This window comes from Vigna umbellata, chromosome 1, assembly GCF_029865625.1.
Source record: "Vigna umbellata cultivar VRB3 chromosome 1, Vumbellata_1.0, whole genome shotgun sequence".
Taxonomy (NCBI): Eukaryota; Viridiplantae; Streptophyta; class Magnoliopsida; order Fabales; family Fabaceae; genus Vigna; species Vigna umbellata.
In genome coordinates, this window is record NC_142165.1 from 2,004,995 (window position 1) to 2,030,285 (window position 25,291).

General features: G+C 36.2%; 1 protein-coding gene across 1 annotated transcript in view; it reads right to left on the reverse strand.

The window, feature by feature from the left end:
* Positions 1–987: 987 nt before the first annotated feature.
* The window catches only part of LOC148204387 (ribonuclease E/G-like protein, chloroplastic), a 37,583-nt gene continuing 13,279 nt past the window's right edge, over positions 988–25,291 (reverse strand). Inside the window, exons 8-14 of the mRNA XM_088105602.1 lie at positions 23,470–23,594; positions 22,518–22,665; positions 18,405–18,477; positions 14,541–14,653; positions 14,120–14,239; positions 1,701–1,856; positions 988–1,210 (exon numbers count right to left, since the gene is read on the reverse strand). Of these exons, the coding sequence (XP_087961728.1) occupies positions 1,031–1,210; positions 1,701–1,856; positions 14,120–14,239; positions 14,541–14,653; positions 18,405–18,477; positions 22,518–22,665; positions 23,470–23,594 (915 nt within the window). The 3' untranslated portion in view covers positions 988–1,030. The remainder of the gene's footprint in view (positions 1,211–1,700; positions 1,857–14,119; positions 14,240–14,540; positions 14,654–18,404; positions 18,478–22,517; positions 22,666–23,469; positions 23,595–25,291) is intronic.

Genomic DNA, 25,291 nt, shown 5'->3' on the forward strand with positions numbered 1-25,291 from the left:
AAATAAACTAAGCACATTTTGGAATGACAAATACCACAACTAATTTAGACATAAATTCCATCAGCATCAATTATAATGCTTTAATGTGGTTCAGGTATCATAATTTGTTATACTGTTTGAATAATGCAATTAGAGTGCTAATTATAAGGAGTGGTGGAGTGTCCATAGGGATGAAAATAGACAAAACTGTATACTTAACTCACATCAAACAAATGTTTTTCAAAAAAGTAACAATTAGTTAAAGGACTAAGGCTAGATTCTGGAATTAGTAACAATTATAAGTAACAGCAGTAATAGTATAATATTGAAATTTAACTATTATAAAGTTATATACTAATTATAGTCTATTTTTAAAGGCTTTTGGACCTGACTTGCATATAAATATAAACTCGTTAGTCTATTCCAAGATATGTTCTTGAGCATTTAATTTTAAAAAACAAGTCAAGCTCTGCCTTGAACATCACAATCTACCTCAATTTAACTCATTTTCACCCAAATGTGAGTAAACATAAAATATTGAGAAATTATAAGAATAATATCAAAAAATGATGTACAAAAATAAAATTCATGGGGGTAGCACTGCAACATTCTTAACTATACTCATGCTATTGTTTTTTATGACGACACTAGCACTACTCTTGAACTGTTTTCTCTCGCTTGGACAGGAAGTAAAATTTTCAATCATTGTGAAATTTATTTCTGTAGATCATGCTAAATGATTGCTGGAGTGCCCGGGTTTCTCTTTCTTATCCTTCCATGGCAGAGTTGATTGGTATGTCAAATGATGTGAAGAGTGCTGCTACCTGTAATCACTTGAAAAAATTATGAACAAAATTGCTCGTTGAGATAAGTTTGGGGGTGGCATTTACTTTCCTAAAAGCTGTACCTATTAGAGCCATTTTAACTTACTCCCAAAAGTGAACTCATTATTTTTGCCCTCCCAAGCTTTGACCAAAGTTTTACTCCCTGAGTATGGCAAAAACAAAATTCATGTGGAACAATATCATATAACATTTCAAGGAAGAACTGTTCATTTTCCCCTAGCCTTTGATTTTTTCACTTGAACAAGAGTTACATTCTGGCCAGGCTTTTTGGTTCTGGCCTCCGAGGATCTTAACATTGAAATGGCAACTTGATGCTGGTTTTTTTCCACCTTGTCATCCGTAAATGGTTTGACCTCAAACGATCCTCTAGTCAACCCTCTAGCAACCTGAAGAATTACAAACAGCTAATCACTGCTAAGCAATGCAGGACTTAATTGGAAGCGTTTGAAAATTAATTGAAAAACAATTATTTCGTAGCGTACTTTATGAATCCAAAATCAAATTTATTATAGGCTGACACTAAAATCTAGGTAAGACAAAAAATTAGGCCAGTAAATAAATTCCAACCTAGCTTCTAACAAGCTCAATGGCACTAGGTGCCATTTACTAGGCGCGTGTGGTATGCAGTGAAAAAAAGATAAAATCTAGGAAGCATCCCTAAAATAGAGGATTCAAAATATTAGGATTAAAATGAATAACCATGGCAATGATAATTTATCCCACACTTCGCAATGTAAAACCAACATTTCCAATACTTCCCTTAAGCAATGGAAGGTATTTTATTCTAAAAGGAACTTGAATCAATAAATATAAAGCTTGGTAAACGTGTACAAGCATAGCAACAATCACTAAATTTTATTTATTGATCAATTATACCTTCAGGAGAATCCAGACTTTGAGATAACTGCTCAATGTCGCAAGTCTTGTCTTTTTCCCTGAAGTCAAGTACTCACACATACGATGATCAACCCTCAGAATAAATTTTGGCCACGACTTGGGTTTTTCAGGGTCTGGCTTATGGTCCATCGTTGCCTGGGAAGTGCATGATAACAAATAAGAAATCACACTCACTAGTCGGTCCAATGAGTATTATTGAATATATTGGCAAAACTATGTATGAAATTACTCTCTCCTGTGTAGAAAATAAACATAGGGACTAATATAGACTAAACCCAAAATATAATTAAAGAATAATAACAAAGTAACAAAAAATAAAAGGTAAAGATAAAATATCTATTTAAGTTATCTTATAATCAAATATATCTAACACTCTCTCTCAAAGTTGGTACATACAAATCGTATCTATCAAACTTGTTATAAATATAATTAATTCTCAATCCCTGTAAAGACTTAGTGAAAATATCATCTAACTAATCACTTAAGTTAACAAATTCAATCTTGATGTCTCCAAATACAATCTTCTCTTGAATAAAATGACAATCAATCTTAATATGTTTGGTTCTCTTATGAAAGACTAGATTAGAACAAATATGAAGAACAACCTGCCTAATTGTCACATATAAGTGTCATTTGAATGACATCCTCCACTTGTAACTCTCTAAGCAATTGCTTAAGCTAAACAAACTCACAAGTGGTTGAGACCAAAATTCTATATTCTACTTCTGCACTAGATCTTGTCACAACACTTTATTTCTTGCTTTTCCAAGAGATCAAGTTACCACCAATGGAAACACGATATCCGGATGTAAACCTTTTATCAGAAGGAGATCATGCCCAATCAGAATAACAAACAACTTTTGTATGGTTATTGGATCTATATAACAACCCTTTTTTGGAAGCTCCTTTAATGTACTTTAATATAAGTAGACTGCATTCCAATGATCTTCGGGAATTAAGAAATGGGCTTACCACATTGACTTCCAAAAAAATGTCAAGACAAGTTGCTGTAAGATTGATGGAAGACCATCTAAGACGCACATTGGACCTCTTACTAGAGCCATGGCAAAGAGGATTCAAGAGGAAGAAGGACCATATACTATTTTGCTTCTATGGAAGGTAATTTACATTAATCCTTCTTCCCATAATTAAAAGCACATTTTTTCTTTGTTTTGTAGGATTAATAAAATTGGAGGAAGCAGCTGCCAGCATAGCATTTGAACACATGAAAAGGGAGACTTGGAGGGAGAAGCTTGTTGGCAAAGCTATCAAAAAAACTCAGCTAGGCCAACTTTCACGTGTACTGCTGAGTTGGAAAAAGAATTCAGAATTGGTGCTGTTCACGTGTGCTGCTGAGGCATGTTTGGAGCTGAAGCAAATTGGCGCCTTTTTCATTTGCATTTGGATTGAATTTCATTTCAGAATTGAGGCTCTTATTTTCCTATAAATAGGAGACCTCTTCCTTTTGTAGTTACTTTAGAGCTATGCCCAAATGCTGAGAAATATATTCCAGTCTTGCATTCTGCTCTTGAGTCAAAATTGCTTGCAATTTCTTCATTTTCTCTCAAGCTTCCTTCCATTATATGAAGGCTTTCTGAGCTGAGAGGCTTCACTCATTCTACCTTGCTTCATTCAAACACCTCCATCAACATTTACTCCATCAAGTCCGCTGCACACCAACACACTTACCACACCTCTGATCTGGGAGCTTCAGGCCATTGGATTCCTCTGGAATTTGGCTCCATCAAGTGGTATCAAGAGCTTAGGTTCTCCACGCACCAAGGAGCTAAGCATTTCTTCTCATTCTGCAATTTAATTCTGCTGAATTCCATCTCTGTTTCTGTTTTCTGTTTCTGTTTTCTGTTTCTGTTTTCTATTTCTGTTTCAGTTTTAATTCTGCTTCTGTAATTCTGTTCCAGCCTTTAATTCTGTGTTCTTACAGTGTATTATGTCCATTTTTCATTTTAAACGGTGAATCATTTCTTGTTTGAGTCAATTCCAGCTTTGAACTTTAAATTCTGTTTTGTCTAAAGTCTTGTGCAAACTACTGTTGCTGTTTTAACATTGTCACTGTTTTGAAATTGTTTCTATTGAGTTCTGTGCTTACCAGTGCTATACAAGCTGTTTGTTACCATTAGAGGCAGTGATGAGTTGATCTAGCCTTGGTAATATAGGCTGAAGCATCCAATAAGCCAAACTGGTTGTAAAATTCTGTTAAAATCTGATGCAGAATTTTGTTTGCTGTTCTAAATCATCAAATCTGTTTTCAGCTGGTTTTGATTGATTCTAAAGCTTGATACAACATTGTTTAGTGTTGTTGAATGATGCTAAGAGTGTAGCCAACCATAACAAGCAATGAAATGCGATTTGCATAGCTTGGTTGTGCATAGACACTAGTCATTTGTTATTTCAGATTTAAATTTGGTTTATCACCGTGCCAATTTTCATTGCATAGTTTAATCTGAGTTTGGTCATGCTAAGCATCTTTAATTCCAGCTTAGATCTGTGTATTCACATTGCCTAGAGTCTTTTCCTTGCTGATCCAAACTTTGATTCCATAAAACTGAATTTGGTTGGTTATTTTGGTGCCATTTACTGCATAAGTGGTACAGCAGTAGGGATTTTCGAAAATCTGCTGTTTCTTTGCTGTTTTATAGCTTGAACAAGTTTTAATTGATGGTTCAAAGTTGCTAGTACTGTTCATTTGGTCAAAACATGACTTATATGCAAATTTGCATTTGAAACCATCAATTTTTGAGTGAAAATGGAAGTGAAACAATGATTTCGAATTATAGGCAGTTTCTAAGTTGTTTTAAGGTCTGAACATGTTCAAATTCATCATTAAAAATTGTTGAAACTGTCCAAACAAAGATTGAAACACTTCCATATAGTTTTGGATCTCAAACCACCAAAATTCAGTTAATTTTTTTGGTGCAGTTCTGTTTTTCCAGCTGCTGTTTGGTAATTTTGATGAAAAAAAAATTCATTACTGGATTGTGAAAAAGCTGGTTCCATGATTAAAAATGAAATAGATGACTCAAAGAAGTAATATCAAGTGAAAAAAAAAGTTGTTGGAACTGTGCAATCCAGATTACAGGCCCTGAAAAATCAAAATTCAAAAATCTGAAAGTCATTGGGGCATTTTATCAAACAGTTTTGAAAATTATCAAACAGTTTGCATTTGGAATCATTTCTGAACTGTGTTTGCGTTTTTTTTGCTTTCTTAATCTGTTCTAGCACCTTTGGTAGGTTCCTTTTGTGTACTTGCTGTTTTTCCATACCTAGTTCATTTGTTTACCACATTTTTGGCTTCCAAAATTGTCAATTATTGCTGGAAATTGGTGTGGAAAACTGGTGCAGAATGGTAAATCTAGCTTGGTTTGTTTGAGTGGATTTAAGGTACTGTGACAGCTGTTGTGAAGCATCCAGTTGCAGAAACCTTTACTTATAATGGTAGCATACTAGGAAGTGAGGGGAAAGCTGAAATGAAAAGCAATTAGGAGCTCTTGAGTAGATGCAACTCTGCTGTCCAGCAGCTGCAGAATACATTCCAGCAGCATAATTTGCCACCAGAATTGGAACAACTTGCATACTGTTTTGAGATACACTTGGCAGCAGCTGAAGATTGAAGTCCACACTATTTTTACACATTTAATTGAGCTTGTTTGAGTACTCATATCACGGAATCTTGTAGTTTTTTTTTTTATATTTCTGTTGTTGTGCCAAGTGACTTGGGAAAATGCTTTTGAAGCAATTCCAAGCTCACAATTGAACATTGTAATAGTCCAATTTCGTTTTCTTTAGTGTGAAAGTGTGTCAAGGGCTCCAAGTGTCACTTGCACTTTCACTTAGGGCCGTCTAGCATTTACATTCTTGCATCTTTATTGCTTTCCTTAAATGTCTTGAGTAATCCTTTTGTTTTTAGGTCTCCGTGGTATTTAGGATAGCATAGCATATAGTAAACCTTTCTTTGGTTTGTAGGTTCATAACATTTAAAAAGAATTTGAAGAATTTCTACTTAGAAACTAAAGTAAAGGAACATTCTAAGGAAACTCTGGCTAAGGAAGAACTTGGTTTCTAAGCTTGTCCATTTGTGACTCACCTCTTCTTCCTGGGAGCTACTTAGAAACATCTTTTACTTCTAGAATCTCTTTAGAAATTTTTCACCAAAAACAAAGAAAGCTTGTGAAAATCTTTTCACTCATTACTTGTCAAATATTTTGAAAACTTTGTGAAAACCTTTTCCTTTGACAAGAATGAGTCAATCAAGTGTGCAAGGAAGTTTGAAACCCAATAGTGAAATGTCTTTAAGGGAAGAATTTGAGCAAAGATTTGAACAAAGGGATAAAGAGATTAGTGAGCTCAAAGATATGATTAGTCAACTTTTGATTAATCAAGATAAAAAGAAAGAGAGGTCTTCCCATAGGAGAAGAGAAGAATCATCATCTTCTCTAAGTGAAATTGAGCAAAATAGTAGTCATCACAATGATGACCACTACCAAATGCCTCCTAGAAGACAACATAGAGTTAGAGAGCATTATCCAAGAGAGCCTAAGATTGATCTTCCTTCCTTCCATGGAAAAGATGATGTAGAAGAATACCTAGAGTGGGAAATGAAAGTTGAGCAATTGTTTGAGTGCCACCAAATAGATGATGAAAGGAGAGTCACCATGGCTTCTCTAAGCTTTCAAGGTTATGCCTTAATTTGGTGGACAGCCTTAGTCAAGGACCATAGGCTAAGACACTTACCTCCCATTAGGTATTGGAATGAAATGAGAGCTGCCTTGAGGAGGAGGCATGTACCAGCCTATTATGATAGGGAGATAATGGATAAACTCCATAAACTCCAACAAAGGAACATGAGTGTTGAGGAATATAGACAAAAAATGGAGTTACTCATGTTGAGAGCTGGGATAAGAGAAGAACCTAGGATAACAATAGCTAGGTTTCAAAGTGGACTTAACTATGACATAAGAGATAGGGTTGAACTTATACCCTACAATGATCTCAATGAGTTAGTCCAACTTTGTGTGAGGGTAGAGCAACAACTAAAGAGGAAAAGCTCCACCAAGAAAGATTACCCTCATAGTTCTCACCATAAGAAAGAGTATAAGAGGGAGGGTAGTCAAACCAAGCCAAGATATGAAGAAAGAGAGAGAGAGAGGAAAAGAAAAAGTCAAAGAACCTTCAAGAGATCATAAGAGTAAGGAGACTAAGTGCTTTAGATGTGGGGAAAAAGGGCACTATGCATCTGAGTGCCGCAATAGAAGGTCAACTTACATCCTTGAGCATGAGAGTGAAAGTGAGGGTTCTTCATATAGTGAGTCTGAGACATCCACTTCTGAAGAAGAAGAAGTTTTACCTTGTGATGGTGACTTACTTATGGTAAGGAGACTCCTGGAAAGTAAACATGTAGAATTAGAACAGTCACAAAGAGAGAACCTATTCCACACAAGATGCAAAGTTTTAGAAAAGACATGTTCAATGATAGTGGATAGTGGCTCTTGTTGCAACTGTTGTAGTTCTAGAATGGTAGAGAAGCTTGGCTTAACCACTACTCCTCATCCTAAACCTTACAAACTTCAATGGATCAAAGAGGATGATGGAATAGTAGTTAAAGAACAAGTAAGTGTACCTATTTCCATTGGTAAATATGAAGATCAAATTGTTTGTGATATAGTACCAATGGAAGCAGGGCACATATTACTTGGAAGACCTTGGCAATATGATAAACAAGCTTTACATGATGGAGTCACCAACAAAATCACCATTCAACACAAGGGAAAGAAAATTATTTTGTGTCCTCTTACACCTTCACAAGTAAGAGAGGACCAAATAATTCTTAAGAAGAAGTTGGATGGAGAAAAGAAAAAAGAAAATAGGAAAGAAAAGAAGAATTTGGTAACCCATGCCTCAGCCCATGAAGTTGTCCAACCTCAAACCTTGAATATTTCCAAAAATCTTTTTCTTGGACAACCTCATTTCCTTCTTTATTGCAAAGAGGCATTTGTTTCAATCACTCATGAACTTGGTTCTCTACCAAAGGGGTTGCAAAAACTTTTAAAGGAATTTGATGATATATTTCCCAAAGAGGTACCAAGTGGATTACCACCTTTGAGGGGAATAGAACATCAAATAGATTTGGTGCCTGGGGCAAGCCTACCTAATAGGCCAGCCTATAGAACCAACCCTATGGAAACAAAAGAAATAGAGAAACAAGTTAATGACTTGTTGAACAAAGGGTGGATCCAAAAGAATTTAAGTCCCTGTGCTGTGCCTGTGTTGTTGGTCCCTAAAAAGGATGGGTCTTGGAGAATGTGTACAGATTGTAGGGCCATCAACAACATAACTGTCAAGTATAGGCATCCCATTCCTAGGTTAGATGACATGTTGGATGAATTACATGGAGCAAATCTCTTCACCAAAATTGATCTTAAAAGTGGATACCATCAAATAAGAATTCATGAAGGAGATGAATGGAAAACTGCTTTCAAGACCAAGTTTGGTTTGTATGAATGGTTAGTCATGCCCTTTGGCTTGACCAATGCTCCAAGTACATTCATGAGATTAATGAATCATGTGCTTAGGGAATGCATAGGCAGATTTGTAGTGGTCTACTTTGATGATATCTTAATCTATAGTCAAGGCCTTCAAGAACATCTTAACCATGTCAGAAAAGTCTTGCTTCTTCTTAGAGAACATCATCTCTTTGCCAACTTTGACAAATGTACTTTTTGTCAAGAAAGTGTGATTTTCCTTGGATTCAAAGTGGGAAAAGAAGGTGTACATGTTGATCCAGAGAAGATCAAGGCTATACAAGAATGGCCAACCCCTAAAAATGTAGGAGAGGTGAGAAGTTTTCATGGGTTAGCAAGTTTTTATAGAAGATTTGTGAAAGACTTCTCCACCATAGCTGCTCCTTTAAATGAGCTAGTCAAGAAAGATATGCCTTTTATTTGGGGTGATAAGCAAGAGTTGTCTTTTGAGACTTTGAAACACAAGTTAACACATGCACCTATTCTAGTTTTGCCTGATTTTTCCAAAGCCTTTGAACTAGAATGTGATGCATCTGGGGTAGGAATAGGAGCTGTTTTAATACAAGGAGGACATCCCGTAGCTTACTTTAGTGAAAAACTTAGGGGGCCTACCTTAAACTATCCTACCTATGACAAAGAGTTGTATGCCCTCATTAGAGCTTTGAAAACTTGGGAGCATTATTTGGTAACTAGAGAATTCATCATACACACCGACCATGAATCTCTCAAGTACATTAAAGGGCAAGCAAAGCTAAACAAAAGACATGCAAAGTGGGTGGAATATCTTGAGCAATTTCCCTATGTCATCAAACACAAAAAGGGGAGTACTAATGTTGTTGCGGATGCTTTATCTAGAAGACATGCATTATTAGTAACTCTAGGATCTCAAATATTAGGATTTGATGACATAAAAGAGTTATATGAAAATGATGAAACATTTGCATCCACTTATTCATCATGTCTTAAGAAGCCTTTTGATGGATTCTATCTTTCTGAGGGGTATCTTTTTAATAAAGGAAAACTTTGTATACCCAAGGATCCATTAGAAAACTTCTTATCAAAGAGAGTCATGGCGGAGGACTCATGGGCCATCATGGAGTTGATAAAACTCTAAACATTTTGAAAAGTAAATTTTATTGGCCACACATGAGAATAGATGTTCAAAGGCATTGTTCTAAATGTATAGCTTGTTTACAAGCCAAGTCCAAAATTATGCCTCATGGACTCTATACACCTCTTCCTATAGCTAATACCCCTTGGGAGGACATAAGCATGGACTTTGTCTTAGGATTGCCAAGAACTCAAAGGGGGTATGATTCTATATTTGTGGTAGTAGATCGTTTTAGTAAAATGGCTCATTTTATACCCTGCCACAAAGTAGATGATGCTAGCTATATCTCTAGACTCTTCTTTAAGGAAATAGTGAGATTGCATGGCTTACCCAAAACTATAGTGTCTGATAGAGATGTGAAGTTTCTAAGCCATTTTTGGAAAACTTTATGGGAAAAGCTTGGAACTAAACTTCTATTCTCTACTACATGTCACCCACAAACTGATGGGCAAACTGAAGTAGTAAATAGATCTTTATCTACACTATTAAGGGTAATATTAAGGGGTAATAACAAATCTTGGGATGAACATCTACCTCACATTGAATTTGCTTATAATAGAGTAGTCCACAAGACTACTAATCTTTCTCCTTTTGAGGTTGTTTATGGTTTTAACCCTATCACACCTCTTGATTTACTACCTCTTCCAGAATCATCTTCTCTTCTTCATAAAGAAGGTGCTTCTAAAGCGGAGTTTATCAAGAGGTTACATGAGAAAGTCAAAATCCAAATTGAAAAACAAACTCAAAAATATGCAGAATACAACAACAAAGGGAGAAAGAAAATAGTTTTTGAAAAAGGAGACCTAGTTTGGCTTCATTTGAGAAAGGAAAGATTTCCCTCTCAAAGGAAATCCAAACTTAGTCTAAGAGGAGATGGTCCATTCAAGGTGGTCAAAAGGATAAATGATAATGCATACATATTAGACCTTCCTGAAAGTTATGGTGTCAGTCCTACTTTTAACATCTGCGATTTAATTCCTTTCACAGGAGATGATCAACAGGATGAAGCAGATCTGAGGACAGATCTTTTTCAAGAGGGAGGGTCTGATGGAAGACCATCTAAGACGCACATTGGACCTCTTACTAGAGCCATGGCAAAGAGGATTCAAGAGGAAGAAGGACCATATACTATTTTGCTTCTATGGAAGGTAATTTACATTAATCCTTCTTCCCATAATTAAAAGCACATTTTTTCTTTGTTTTGTAGGATTAATAAAATTGGAGGAAGTAGCTGCCAGCATAGCATTTGAACACATGAAAAGGGAGACTTGGAGGGAGAAGCTTGTTGGCAAAGCTATCAAAAAAACTCAGCTAGGCCAACTTTCACGTGTACTGCTGAGTTGGAAAAAGAATTCAGAATTGGTGCTGTTCACGTGCGCTGCTGAGGCATGTTTGGAGCTGAAGCAAATTGGCGCCTTTTTCATTTGCATTTGGATTGAATTTCATTTCAGAATTGAGGCTCTTATTTTCCTATAAATAGGAGACCTCTTCCTTTTGTAGTTACTTTAGAGCTATGCCCAAATGCTGAGAAATATATTCCAGTCTTGCATTCTGCTCTTGAGTCAAAATTGCTTGCAATTTCTTCATTTTCTCTCAAGCTTCCTTCCATTATATGAAGGCTTTCTGAGCTGAGAGGCTTCACTCATTCTACCTTGCTTCATTCAAACACCTCCATCAACATTTACTCCATCAAGTCCGCTGCACACCAACACACTTACCACACCTCTGATCTGGGAGCTTCAGGCCACTGGATTCCTCTGGAATTTGGCTCCATCAAAGATAATTTAATTTCCAACTAATCTTCTATAATGCTCGGGATTTGACAGCTTCCCATGATTTGGTAAAAGTTTAGTATTAGGGTCCATGGGTATGTCAATAGATTTTGAGTTCATCAGCCCAGTTTCTTCCAAAATCTCTAATTCATACTTCCTTTGAAATATAACAATATCATTGTTGGATTATGCTACCTCAATACCTAAGAAATATCCGAGTTTGCCAAGATCTTTGGTCTGAAAATGGTGGCAAAGATGTTGGTTCGTTTGGGAGATGTCATGGTTGTCATTGTATGTAAGAACGATGTCATCAACATATACTATCAAGTAGACACATTCAACACTCGAGTAATGATAAAATACTGAATGATCTGCCTCACACCGAGTCATATCAAATTGTTGAACAACATTGCTAAATTTTCCAAACCAGGCCCTAGGAGATTGTATTAGGCTATACAAGGATTTGCGAAGACGACATAAGGCTTCCCATGAGCAACAAATCCTAGAAGTTGCTCCATATAAATCTCTTCTTGCAAAGCTCCATTGAGTAACACATTTTTGATATCCAATTGATAAAGAAATCATTATTGAAGAACAGTCATGACTATATAAATAAACAAACACAAGCTATCTTTGCCATTGGAGAAAATGTATCACCATAATCCAACTCAAAAATTTGTGTAACCTTTGACTATAAGACGGACTTTGAGGCGATTAATAATACCATCAGGACCAACTTTGATAGCAAAAACCTACTTGCAACCAACAACAGATTTCCTGAACAATAATAGGACAAGCTCCCCAGTTGCACTATTATGAGAAACACTTAGTTAATCTAGCATGGCATGGCACTAACCAAGATGGGCTAAGGCATCATTGATAAATTTTGGAATGGCTACAAAATAAATAGATGAAAGACAAGTATAAAAAGGTGAACATAATCTATGATAACTCAAAGCAATATAATGTGGAGAGGGATTGCAAGTAGAACAAATATCTTTTTAGAGGGCAATTGGAAGATCGGACTCAGTTGTCAAAGCCAGAGGAGACAAAGTAGTTGGCCTTGAATTGAGTCACTTAGTGGTTGTTGAGAACAATGTCTGTGACTATAAACCTAAAGTGGTGGTGGAGAAGAATTGATGGTGGTGGTGGTGGACAAGGCACTACTGGAGACCACAAATAAAAGGAATATTGACTGTACTAGGAATATTGACTATTAAATGGAGACATATCAAAAGAAGAATGACCTTTAAAATAAAAAGAAGACTCATTGAAAGTGACATCTGCAAAAAACAAATAGCGGTTAAGAGAAGGAAAAAAATACATGTATCCTTTTTGTGATATAATAAATCTAAAAGAACACATTTGTGTGATCAAGGATATAACTTATCAAGACCGGGACTAAAATTATGAACAAAACATGTAAACTCCAAAACTTTTAGAAGGATGAAGAGGTTCATAAGAAAATAAAATAGAATGGGGTATTTTATTATCTAAAAGCGAAAAGGGCATGCCATTAATGAGATAACAAGCAGTAAGAAAAACATCACCACAAAAATATTGAGGAACTGCACCATGAATTAAAAGAGTGTGAGTTGTTTCAATAAAATGTCTATTCTTGCGCTTAGCCACCCTATTTTGTTAAGGTGTATAAGAACATGGAGTTTGATGGAGAATGCCATGAGAAGCCATAAATTGTCTAAAAGAATGAGAAAGATATTTGTGGCCATTATCACTTTGCAAAGTTTGAATAAAAACACCAAATTGAGTTTTAATTTCATTAAAAAAAGATTGGAATATATGACATAATTCAAAACGATTTTTTGTTAAAAATAAACAAGTACATCTAGAATAATCATCAATAAAAGTAACAAAATATTGGAAACTTAAATTAGACTTAACACGACTAGGTCTCCAAATGTCAGAATTAACTAAGGCAAAAGGGGACAAACACGTTGGGAGACAGTATGAGGAAAGGAACTAAGATTGTGATTGTCTAATTGGCACGACTCACACCAAACTAAATAACTTGGATAAGTTGAAAACAAAATGTTGCAATTTGACAAGATTGGGATAACTTAATTGAGCATGCAAAAGAGATGAAGACTCTATAAGTGCACCATTATGTGTAGAAGGGCAGAGATGATAAAGACCATGAAACTTACATCCGGTGTCAATCACCTATCTCAAACTCACCATGAAGCCATAGATGAATAGGAGAGAGAAACCCTAAAAATCCAAGTTTCTCCAATCAAGGCAACTAGGCCAGATCTGGAGAGGAGAGGTCGCGGCGAGTCCAACGGTGGTGATTGGTGTCAAAGAAGATGATGCATGCTCCGCCACATGTGGCTGGAAAAGACAGCGTCTGCAAACTTCAATAGCGACAATCTCAACAGTGTTGGGGTTGCCTAGCCAAGACAAGCAGAACCATGTGGTCGCCGATCGAAACTGAAGCTCTAGTGACAACAACGACAGTTGCAAAAGACAAGGACGATGAAAATTTTTCAAAAGAACCAGGCTTTAGATATCATATTGAATATAGTGAAAAAATTATGTATGAGATTAATCTCCATTGTATAGAAAATACACATAGGGTATTGTATTTATAATAAATGAAATATGAGCACAACCCCAAATAAAAATAAAGAATAATAACAAAATAACTGAAGATAAAAAATAAAGATACTATATCTATCCACGATATCTAATAATTTAATATATCTAACAAGTATCAACACTATGCCAATGGACAGAACATTATGATCTAGGGAGACAAATTACCAATAACTAAGAAAGAATAAAAATATATTGCACCAACAACTAGGACACGCTAGAAAGAAATTATTGGTTCCAGTTGCTTAGAAATGTCAAATAGAACTCTTCAACTGTCCCACTCCTAGGTTTGAGGTTTTTCTCTTTTTGTTTTCTCTTGATGATTCTAGCTGAAACAAAACTCTGGGATTGAAAGTTTCTACTTACAAGAAGCCGACAGATTTGCTGTTCAATCTTTGAGAAGGATGTCTCTAAAGCTTCCACCCTGCCTGTGGCATGGCAACAAGCACATGGTTCACTAATCATGAATGTCACGCTTGGCCGCACCTGTCAAACAATGGTAAAAAGCATTGGCAATTCATTTTAATAAAAATGAAAAATGCATTTCAAGCATTATTATTTTCAATCTATAGACATTTGAAGAGTTGAAACAAGCATGAAGTATGGTGATATGTAAGTTTGGTACTACTAAGTTATACGTAAATAAAACCAAAAGAAAACTATATACAAAAGAAAAATGGGGAAGATCACATAATGTTTTGTATGAAACACATCTTCCTATTCGAACACTTGTGTTTGATACATGGGATAACAAATAGCTAATATTCACCATAGACAAGCAACCTACCCTCTTCCGAGTTATTTCCATAAGTCCATGTCTGGACAATTCAGAGACCTTCACCATTGATTTATCTCTCTCAATGGCTTTCTTGACTTCTTCATAGACCAATCTTTTATTTGCTGATCAAGAAGAATCCAAATTTAATAAATACATGAATTGATAAGGACTTCAAGAATAACAACACCAAGAAAGATGTTAAACTTATATATTTCATACTTAAATATCATCATCAAACTTAAACTAGAGAACTTTATACACTTAAACGAGAGAGATTGTTTCCACTGAGCCCTTGAGGCATAGCCTCAATCAGTCAGATGGAGAATAGTTCACAGGAAAATAACATTTTAATCAGTGAGAATACTGTTTGAGAGCAAGAGGAACACTAACAATAATAGTCATGCTTAATTTTAATGTGCCAAATTCAAGCTAAATAATCCATCAATAATAAAATTTTGTTGCCATTGATAACTAACTTGCAACAATACACATAATACCATGCATGCATACAATTCAGGTAGAAAAATTCTGCATGTTCATGACTAGTGAGCTTATAAGGGGAAGATTAAAAGCTATGCATTCTTAAATATGCCACGGTTAAAAATAACAAAAAAAAGTTCCCATGAAAATTGATGTTGTGTGGGTTTAATATGCACGCATATCCATATATCTTCCCATTAGTAAGATATTGTCCGCTTTGGGCTAAGCTCTCACGGATTTGCTTTTGGTACCACTCCAAAAGGCCTCTTACTAAGGGATGTATCTTATGTGTATATAAACCCATGTGTATTTCATATTTTATCTGATGTGGGACTTTGTTTGTACCCAACATCCTGTGGAAAATAAGACTAATTTATTATTCTCAATCATAAAAAATACATTCTGATACTTTCTATTTGTAATAATCTAATTCTCCTAAAAAGGAAAATAAGGAAACTAGGAAAGTAAAATAAAATAAAGATTATATATCGATTTCCTCTAATTAAGAAGATTCTAAAGATATTATCTACAAATTACAACACGCCCCCTCAAGCTGGATCATACAAGATTGTATGAACCAAGCTTGAAATAGTCAAACTCAATTGTAGAGAACGTCAATAAACCAAATTGGACAGCAATGGATGAGGGCGAACTAGCACCATGAAACTTCAACTTGGACAGCAATGGACGAGAGCGAACTAGCACCATGAAACTTCAACTTGGACAGCAATGGACGAGGGCGAACTAGCACCATGAAACTTCAACTTGGACAGCAATGGACGAGGGAGATTTCCATCAGAAATGGATGATGACATCCAGCGGCAAACAGCAATAAACTACAAGAACAGACGAAGGGCCTTCAATGGCGAACAACAACAAACTGCAGGGACTGGATTAACATCAATAGTGGCGAACAACAACAAAACTTCAAGAACATGATTTCCATGAGTAACATATGGGAGGCCTTCAAAGGCTAACAACCACAAACCTGTAGGAACTTAACTACCCTAAACAGCAACAAACCTTCAGGGACTTAACTGCCCTAAACAGCAACAGACCTGCAGGGATTATACTACTCTGCAGCGGCACTAAAAGGCTAACAGCCCCAAACATGTAGGGACTTTAACCACCCTGAACAACAACAAACCTTAAGGGACTTAACTGCCCTAACAACAACGAACCTTTAGGGAACAAACCTACAGGAACTGAATTGTCTGCAGTAGCTAACAGCAATAAATCTACAAGGACTTAACCACCCAACAGCGGCTGAAACAACAACAAACCTTCAGGGACTAACTACCCTGCGGCAACTGAAACTTTTCTTCCCCTCACGACTGAACGGCATATGCACGTCAATGACAGAACGTGAAGGTGGAAGAACTGGTGAGAACCGATCCATACGAGGGACAAATCTGAATCCCATAACTTCGAAAGAGTCAATTCAGCGGGCGGTCTCAAAGAACAACTCTAAGTGAGCTGTTATAACAAAGCATTGACGGTGAAGAAAGCCTTTCACATTAGTGATGGTAGAAACCAAAAAACACCAAATATCAAAGACACTTTGGAGGTCCTAAGTTCTCTACTGGACTACTCCCAAATGGTGATACTTACACTGTATCACAAAAGTACGGGCTAAACTCTAGCCCAAGAAGAAAGTTCTCGGCAGGGGCTGAAAAATATTACCCCTCACCGCAAACAGCGAAAACTCTTGATCAAAGAAAATGCGAAAGCTTATTGAGGCGGCAGCGACAAACTGCAAAGGTTGCAACAACTGACTGCGGTGAAAGCGACTGACTGCGCCGACGGCTGACTGCCCCTACGCCGACTTTGGTAGCAGCGGAACGAAGCACTATTGCTTGAGAAACAGAAACAAAGTGAGAACCCATTGGTGATAGGAGGAGGAAAGGTCCTGGTCATTTGGTGGAGGCATAAACCAGAACGCACGCACCAAACCAGAACACAACAACGAGAGGGAGGTCCGGCGATGCAGAAGCGTGCAGCGAGCGACGACAGCGACGGCAGAGGCAGCGGCCTTCTTCTGAGTAGCCTTCTTGCTAGCGTCTGACACCATCCTTAATCGCTAATCGAAGACGAATTAAGAGGATCGGAAAGGAGAGACGAAAATAGATCTAAAATACGACCTAGGGTTTAGCGAAACAAAGAAATAAAAACCGAACCCGAGAGAAAGATTAAGGTTCGAGGTTTGTGTTTTTGAAGGAGGTAGTAGTGGAGACAACAAAGATGACAACAATGGCTGCTATGGAGGGTCAGAACAGAGAGGAGGAGGTCCGGCAAGTCGACCGGAAGCGGTGCGGTGTGATTTCGACACCGGGACAGCGGCGCGTGACAAAAACACACGAGATCTGACGAAGAGAGGAGGCGCGTGACGGCGCGTGCGGAGGAGTATGAGACGGCGACCACCAGGGTTAGGTCGCGCTTGAAGAGACGATCCAGATCGGCTGGTCACCGGTCGGAACTGCGACGGTGGCCGGTGGCGGACGGGGCAGCCGATGACCGGCTACGGATAGTGGTGGTGCACAGCGGAGTAAGCAGCGAAGGCAGTGGCCTTTCTTGGATTCTTCGAAGAAGAGACTTTCGGTCTCTTTGATTCAACTGGCAGCCAATAAGAATGTTAAAAGGAGCAAAAATTGATTGGGCATCAACAGATCTAAAGCACCAGTTTCAGTTACTGGTCCGAGAGGGAATGGGTTCGAATCCCATTCTGAGACAAATTCTGGAAGTATAGCTTATAGCTTGGTCAGATTGAACTCTGGAAGTATAGCTTATAGCTAGGTCAGATTGAACTCTGGAAGTATAGCTTATAGCTAGGCCAGATTCTGGAAGCACAGTTTTGTGTAGTTGTTATCATAAGGACAAACGTGTTGGTAATGCTGGGGAAAAAGCTAGAATTCTAAGGTAGAACTTGACTAGGGCAATTGGAGCCCATTAAAACCATATGTTAAATTAGAGACTTTTAGGGGGCTGTCGGTCGCGGAAGTAGATCAGACAAGCTCTAATACCATGTGGAAAATAAGACTAATTTATTATTCTCAATCATAAAAAATACATTCTGATACTTTCTATTTGTAATAATCTAATTCTCCTAAAAAGGAAAATAGGGAAACTAGGAAAGTAAAATAAAGGGAAATAGGGAAACTAGGAAAGTAAAATAAAATAAAGATTATATATCTATTTCCTCTAATTAAGAAGATTCTAAAGATATTGTCTCAAATTACAACAAAAACTACCAAGTAGGATTATTTAAAATTTTAGTCAGTGATTTTGAAACTGCAATCAGTACTACGAAAATATTTTAAAAGTATATGAGAGAGATTCCTTCTTTGAGTAACTAAATACTTCAAATGCACAAACAAGTGAGAGATTCCCACTCACCTTCATCTGTCATATCAATGAAATCTACTACAATGATACCACCAATGTCCCGTAGTCGCAACTCCCTTGCAATCTGTAATGCATGCTTCCAATAAAAAAATTGTACTGCTTGACATGAAATTATGTTGCAAAACAAAAACAAAAGCATGTATACTTGTACTTAAAATAAAAGAGTACTCCAATTATAGACCTGTTTCTTTGTCCAATTTTAAGTTTAAAATTATGACAATGATCCTTGCTGACAGAATCAATTCATAGCTGATAAACTTATTTTTAGTCAGCAAAGAGGCTTTCTCAAGCATAGGAACATTTCTTATTGTAGAGTACTTTCCCAAGGGATTAATTTGCTTAGGAAAAGACATTATTCCGGTAATAATGGATTCCGAAAAAGCTTTTGATACTCTTTAAGTGGGATTTCACTCTTCAAGTTTTGCATCAGTTTGGCTTCTGTCCTCAGCTATGTCTATGGGTCAAGTTGGTGCTGAAATCTGCCAAGATTTTTATTTCTGTCAATCACAAAGCTGTTGGTTTCTTTCCAGTTCTGAAGAAGTTGGACAAGGGTATATATTATCCCCAATTCTCTTGTCTTGCAAAAGAAGTTTTAAGTCGTGCCATTACTCTTTTGTCTCCACAGAAAATTCTTCTCCCTATGATAAGACCTTATGGTATGTGTTTTCCAGCTCACATTATATGCTAATGATGCTACCATTTTTCATAGGTTAACCAAGTCAAACTTGCAGCAGTTGTGCAATGATAGAGGACTATCCATTGAGTCCATACAAAAACTTGAGGAGGAGCCTTTGGCATTAAAAGGACATGAAGGCATAAAGATCATGCCCTCGAGCACGATTATAGAATAGTTTTAGACAAATAAAAGTATTTGTAAATTTCTTTTATTTTTTTCAGTTTTTATTTTATGTTTTTGGGCTTGGGCTTTCATTTAGGGTTTCTAGGTTTTCTTAAACTTATGTGCCTATATATAGAGGTACCAAAAATTGATGTAAACACTTTTAATCATATATTAAATTTTATTTCATTAAAGAGAGATTCTCTTTGTTCTTGACTTAGACCTTATATTCTAATCAAAGGTTGATATCTTTGTGACTAATCTTCCTTGACTTATCAGTTTTATTGATTGAGGTGTCTCTATTATTGGTTCTCATCAAAGAGTAACTTTTTGTGGCAAATCTTTACTTACCAATCTACTAGATTGTGGGTTATATCATTCATGTTTATATTTCTGAAGAAATTCAAAGTCAAAAATTATTGTAATTTTTCCTGGATAGGATTGTATCATGCACCTTTTCCAATCTTATAAAGATAATGCTGATCAGGAAGTCAATATTACTTTATATTTCTGGTTGGACACATTCTAGGAAGAAAGTTGTGGTTGATACTCTTGGTTTCTCAGAAAATTCATTGGCTTTTAATAATTGGGTATTACTATTTTTGTTGGTAAACCTCTCCTAGAATTCATTTGCAAGGTTTGGCTTATAGAATTAAGGAAAAGCTTCATGCTTGGAAAGGCTTTTTGCTGTCATATAGGGGCAGGATAATTCTCATATCTTCCGTTATCAACAACTTTTTGCACTACTTTAGAGTTTACTCCTGGCCCAAGGGTTGACTAAAACCATGGAATTCTGGATGAGAAACTTTATGTGGACTAGCAATGTTACAATGTTAAGTTGGTCACTGTTTATTGGAAGCAATCTTGTCGGTCTATCAAGGAGGTTTGGGCCGTAAACCCTTGTATGCTCTTAATCAAGCTCCTTTGATGAAACTTAGCATGGATTTTCTTGATTTTGACTTCGAATTGGCCAGAATTCTTAAGTTGAGAGTTGTGATTTTTACCGTCAATCATCTGTTTGGCATGGTATTAAGCACAGTGTTGCTTTGATTATTCATAGCTCCACTTGGCAGATTGGTAATGGTCAAAGGGTTAACTATTCCAATAGTTGATTGGCTTGGGATTCGTAAGCATTTACACAACAATTTGGAGGCTAAGGATGCACCCTTTAATATCAAATATATCCTGGTCTATAACTGATGCTATTAGTTCTAAAGATCCCGCTCTCACTGTTGCAATCTCCCTTTTAATTTGACATCAGTTTGATATCGAGGACCATCTTAGATGAAATGGCTCTTCAGATGGTATTCTCAGCCTCAAAACTGAATATAATTTCCTTTTGAATCAGCCAACTCTCTAAATGTTTCAACACGGGTTTGGAGCAAATTTAATCCTCCTTCTATCTCTTCTTGCTTGGCATATTTAACATAATAGACTGCCTATAGATGATAACTTAATCAAGCGTGGTATGGACAGTGTTTCTTGTTGTCATTTTTGTGGTGGTGCTGCTGAAACTGATCGACACGTGTTCTTTGAGTGCACATTTGCTTCACATCTATGGGCCTGGCTTACCAGCTCTTTCCACTGTCACTTTGCTACTGATTTCATCTCTTCCGTTCTTTGTTTCTTTCAAAGATGCTTGAGTGCTCGAGTCAAGACTGTAATGCAGGCCTCTTTCGTTGGTGTGATGAAAGCTATATGGATAACCAGAAACAAGTTCTGCTTCAATAAACATATAGCATCCTATGTATGTTCATAATGCCTTATTTGCATTGGTGATGGGTGTGATTTTGGCTATGGAAGTTGCCACTCCAAAGGCTGAACTAAATTTTTTATTGAGTGTGATTCTCAACTAGTGATTCAAAATATGTTCCAATAATTCTATTATTCTTTGGGGTATCCGTAGTAGATAGTTGAACTGTTTAGTAAATAGTAATATTATGTGTATTCATGTTTCACACATTTTAGGGAGGATAATCAATGTGTTGATAAACATGTTGAGTTTCAAACTAGATCTCAGGGTGTTACTTGGTAGGAGAATGTTCCTAGTTTCATTAGTTAAAAGTTTTCAGGAATAGATTTTGTTGTTAGTCTAACAATAACTAGTGATAAAGCCAATTTAGAATATATAAGTGGGTGTAAACCTCACCTTACAAGTTGATTTTGTAGGATTGAGTTAAGCTTAAAATTCACTTCTTAACATAATATCAGAGTCATGGTTTAGAGCCTATCCTAGGAAATTTTGTTGTTTGTTGGACATATTATTCCACCTGCTATCGGCCACTATCGAACTACCCATTAATGTCTAGTCCCATGCATGATATGTATATACCTTGGCATGAAGGGATGTATTGGAAGTCTTACATTGATGAATGATAAGACCAGTTTAAAGTATATAAGTAGGTGCAAATCTCACCCTACAAACTGGTTTTGTGGAGTTGAATTAGACTTAAAGTCTACTTTTTAAAAGATTTTATTTACCTTTATAAAGGGTTAGAGATTAGTTGTGGGTCAGATGTGGTCTCCTCACTCATTTCCACCTTTTCCTCTTTTTTATGATATTTTGAGATGTTTCATAGGATTGATATTGCTTGTGGTGCCAACATAGTTCGTATGACAAGCAACATAGTGATGCCTTAGCATTCAATTCTATTAAAATAAATAAATAAAAACAGTATACTTTTTACTTGATACTTGAGTGCAAAATTTTATATTAATAACAACTCAAAGTTTAACTCCAAATTAAATATTAAATTTTAGAATTTATTGTGAAAAGGAATTCATGGACTATTCGGAAATATACCAGGAATTATTCCACTTTAATGGATGTTCCGAATATATATTATAAGATAGCAAGAAACTAATGTAGATTGAAGAATAAACAGTTCTGTAGGGTAACAAACAAATAGAAATGTTGAAAGGATCAGCAACAAAACAGGTTCCGAAGGATGGTACTGCTCTGGTGGTGTACTTGGTTGAGAAGAGAGAAACTATGAATGTAATGAATTAGGAGTGTTGGGTACACAATAATATTCTTATTCATAATAAAAAAAAAAAGATAACTATAAGGAACAAGATATCTAATAAAACGAAATATTTGATAAGATATTTCCCAATCAAATCATATCATATCATATCTATAATAATCAAATCATATCATATCATATCTATAATAATCAAATCATACCTCTAACAAGCAGTATTTGTCAGGGAAAAAAGGAAACTAGAAACTAAAGCTTATGTGACACAAATAAATGATAATATACTTGTTTTGCAGCGGCAAGATTGACATCTAGAATAGCTTGTTGTTGTGAATTTCCATGACCAAGCATCCCATGTCCTCCATTTACATCAATAGAAACTAATGCCTCAGTTTGTTCAATGATTAGAGAGCCTCCATTGGAAAGGGGAACCCTATAAAGTGATCAACACAAAGAAAGCTATCAACTTAAGAATTTTAATACCGTGTCCAGGACAGATCAATTGACATTTTAAACAAAAATATCAGGGGGACAGGAGACTACTATTTACAGTTTGCCTTTTTTCTACAATTTTTAACAATATTCTGATTTTTAATCACACTAAACAATTAGGTATCTTACGAAAACTTAACTATTTGATTTCAGGAGAGGAAAATATGATTAAGAGTTTGCTTAATTTAATAAAGTATTTGCATTGAAAAACTCAATTATGATTTATCCCAAATAACCAAGAACTACATGATTAAAAAAGTAAATGATTTCTGCCATTATCTACCTTCCTACAAAATTTTACATCATGCTACGGTGGTTTACATTTAAGCAGTCTATTGGAATTAGAGTTTAGGGAAGCAAGTAATAAAACAGAGACAAGCCATCGAATAATCTGAGATTGATATTACGTTGTAGTGTTGCATCATGAAACAAAAGTACTATTCCAACATTCCTATTTATACTGAAATAAATAATAATTTAAGTACTAGTATTACTATTACTATCATATCACAAATCTACCAATACATTAGGACTAAAAACCCTAAATAAATTCTGGAACAAAAAGTGATGATTAATATTGCCTCCTCAATTAGAACACTAACCGATTCCATGAAATGCTCTAAGATCTTTTAAGATATTCTCAAACACGGAAAGATAAGGATATTATAACACAATCTAAAAAAGTAACAATAAAGAAAAGGATAATAAATACTAAAAGTTATCAACAAAAGTAACAACATATCACCTTTTGCTGAGTATATTGCCTATCTCTCCTTCAATGTTGAATTCATCAAACAACGGAATTTTTTTATCATATAATTCAACTCGATCACAAAGATCAGGGGCAATTTCTTGAAGGTAACTGGTCACCTGAAGATCATATAAAAAGGTCGAAATCACCTAAATGAGAAGTATAAGTTTGTATGTTGAACCTTAAATTAATCCATGAAGCTAGTTTTTCGATTACGGAAAACAATTAACCATTCAAGTTGTACTATTTGACTACAAACAACTGGATCAGCATGCTAACCTAGCACCATATATTTAAATAAAGTTTTGAACACATGCTGTGAAATAATAGAGAAGATTAGGAGAAATCTCCCTTATGTGTTTAGCATACACATAGGGTAGTTTATTCATAATGTAAGATAAGGGTTAAACCCTAAATACAGAATGGGCTAAGCCCAATTAACATAAACACACAACTTAACATCTAATACTCCCCCTCAAGCTGGAGCATATAAATCATATGTTCCAAGCTTGTTACAAAGATAGTCAATTCTTGGTCCTCGTAAGGACTTGGTGAATATGTCTGCCAACTGGTTGCTTGAGTTAACGAACTCAGTCTTGATATCTCCGGATATGATTTTTTCTCTAATAAAATGACAATCAACTTCAATGTGCTTGGTTCTCTCATGGAAGACAGGGTTAGAGCTAATATGGAGAGCAGCTTGATTATCACATATAAGTGTCATGCGAGTGACATCTCCAAATTTCAATTCACTAAGTAATTGTTTAAGCCACACAAGCTCGCAAGTAGCAGATGCCATAGCTCTATATTCTGCTTCTGCGCTGGACCTTGCCACAACACTTTGCTTCTTACTTTTCCAAGATATCAGGTTGCCACCAATAGAGACACAATATCCAGAAGTAGACCTCCTATCAGAAGGGGAACCAGCCCAATCAGCATCTGAATAGCAAACGATTTTTGTATCGTTGTTAGGGCCATATAGCAAACCTTTTCCAGGTGATCTTTTAATATACTTCAGTATGCGAACAACTGCATCCCAATGGTCTTCACATGGGGAGTTTAGAAATTGACTCACCACACTAACTGCGAAGGAAATGTCAGGACGAGTAACAGTAAGATAGTTTAGTTTACCAACTAATCTTCTGTACCGTTCAGGATCTGAGAAAGGCTCCCCCTGATTTGGTAGGAGTTTGATGTTAGGATCCATAGGTGTCTCAACAGATTTACAGTTCATTAACCCTGTTTCCTCCAAGATGTCTAATGCATACTTCCTCTGAGATATGACAATACCATCATTGGATTGTGCTACTTCAATACCCAAAAAGTACCTGAGTTTGCCAAGATCTTTGGTTTGAAAATGATGACAAAGGTGTTGTTTCATCTGAGAGATGCCGAGATAGTCACTTCCTGTGAGAACAATATCATCGACATACACTATTAAGTAAATACATCCAGCACTTGAGTGGCGATAGAACACTGAATGATCCGCTTCACTGCGAGACATACCAAATTGTTGAACAACACAACTGAATTTACCAAACCAGGCCCGAGGAGATTGTTTTAGGCCATATAAGGATTTGCGAAGACGACATACCAATCCAGATGACTCCCCCTGAGCAACAAAGCCAGGCGGTTGCTCCATATAAATTTCTTCATGAAAATCACCATTTAGGAAAGCATTTTTGACATCAAGTTGGTAAAGAGGCCATTGTCGAAGAGCGGCCATGGCAATGAATAGGCGAACAGAGGTCATATTTGCCACTGGAGAAAAAGTATCACCATAATCCAAACCAAAAATCTGTGTGTAGCCTTTGGC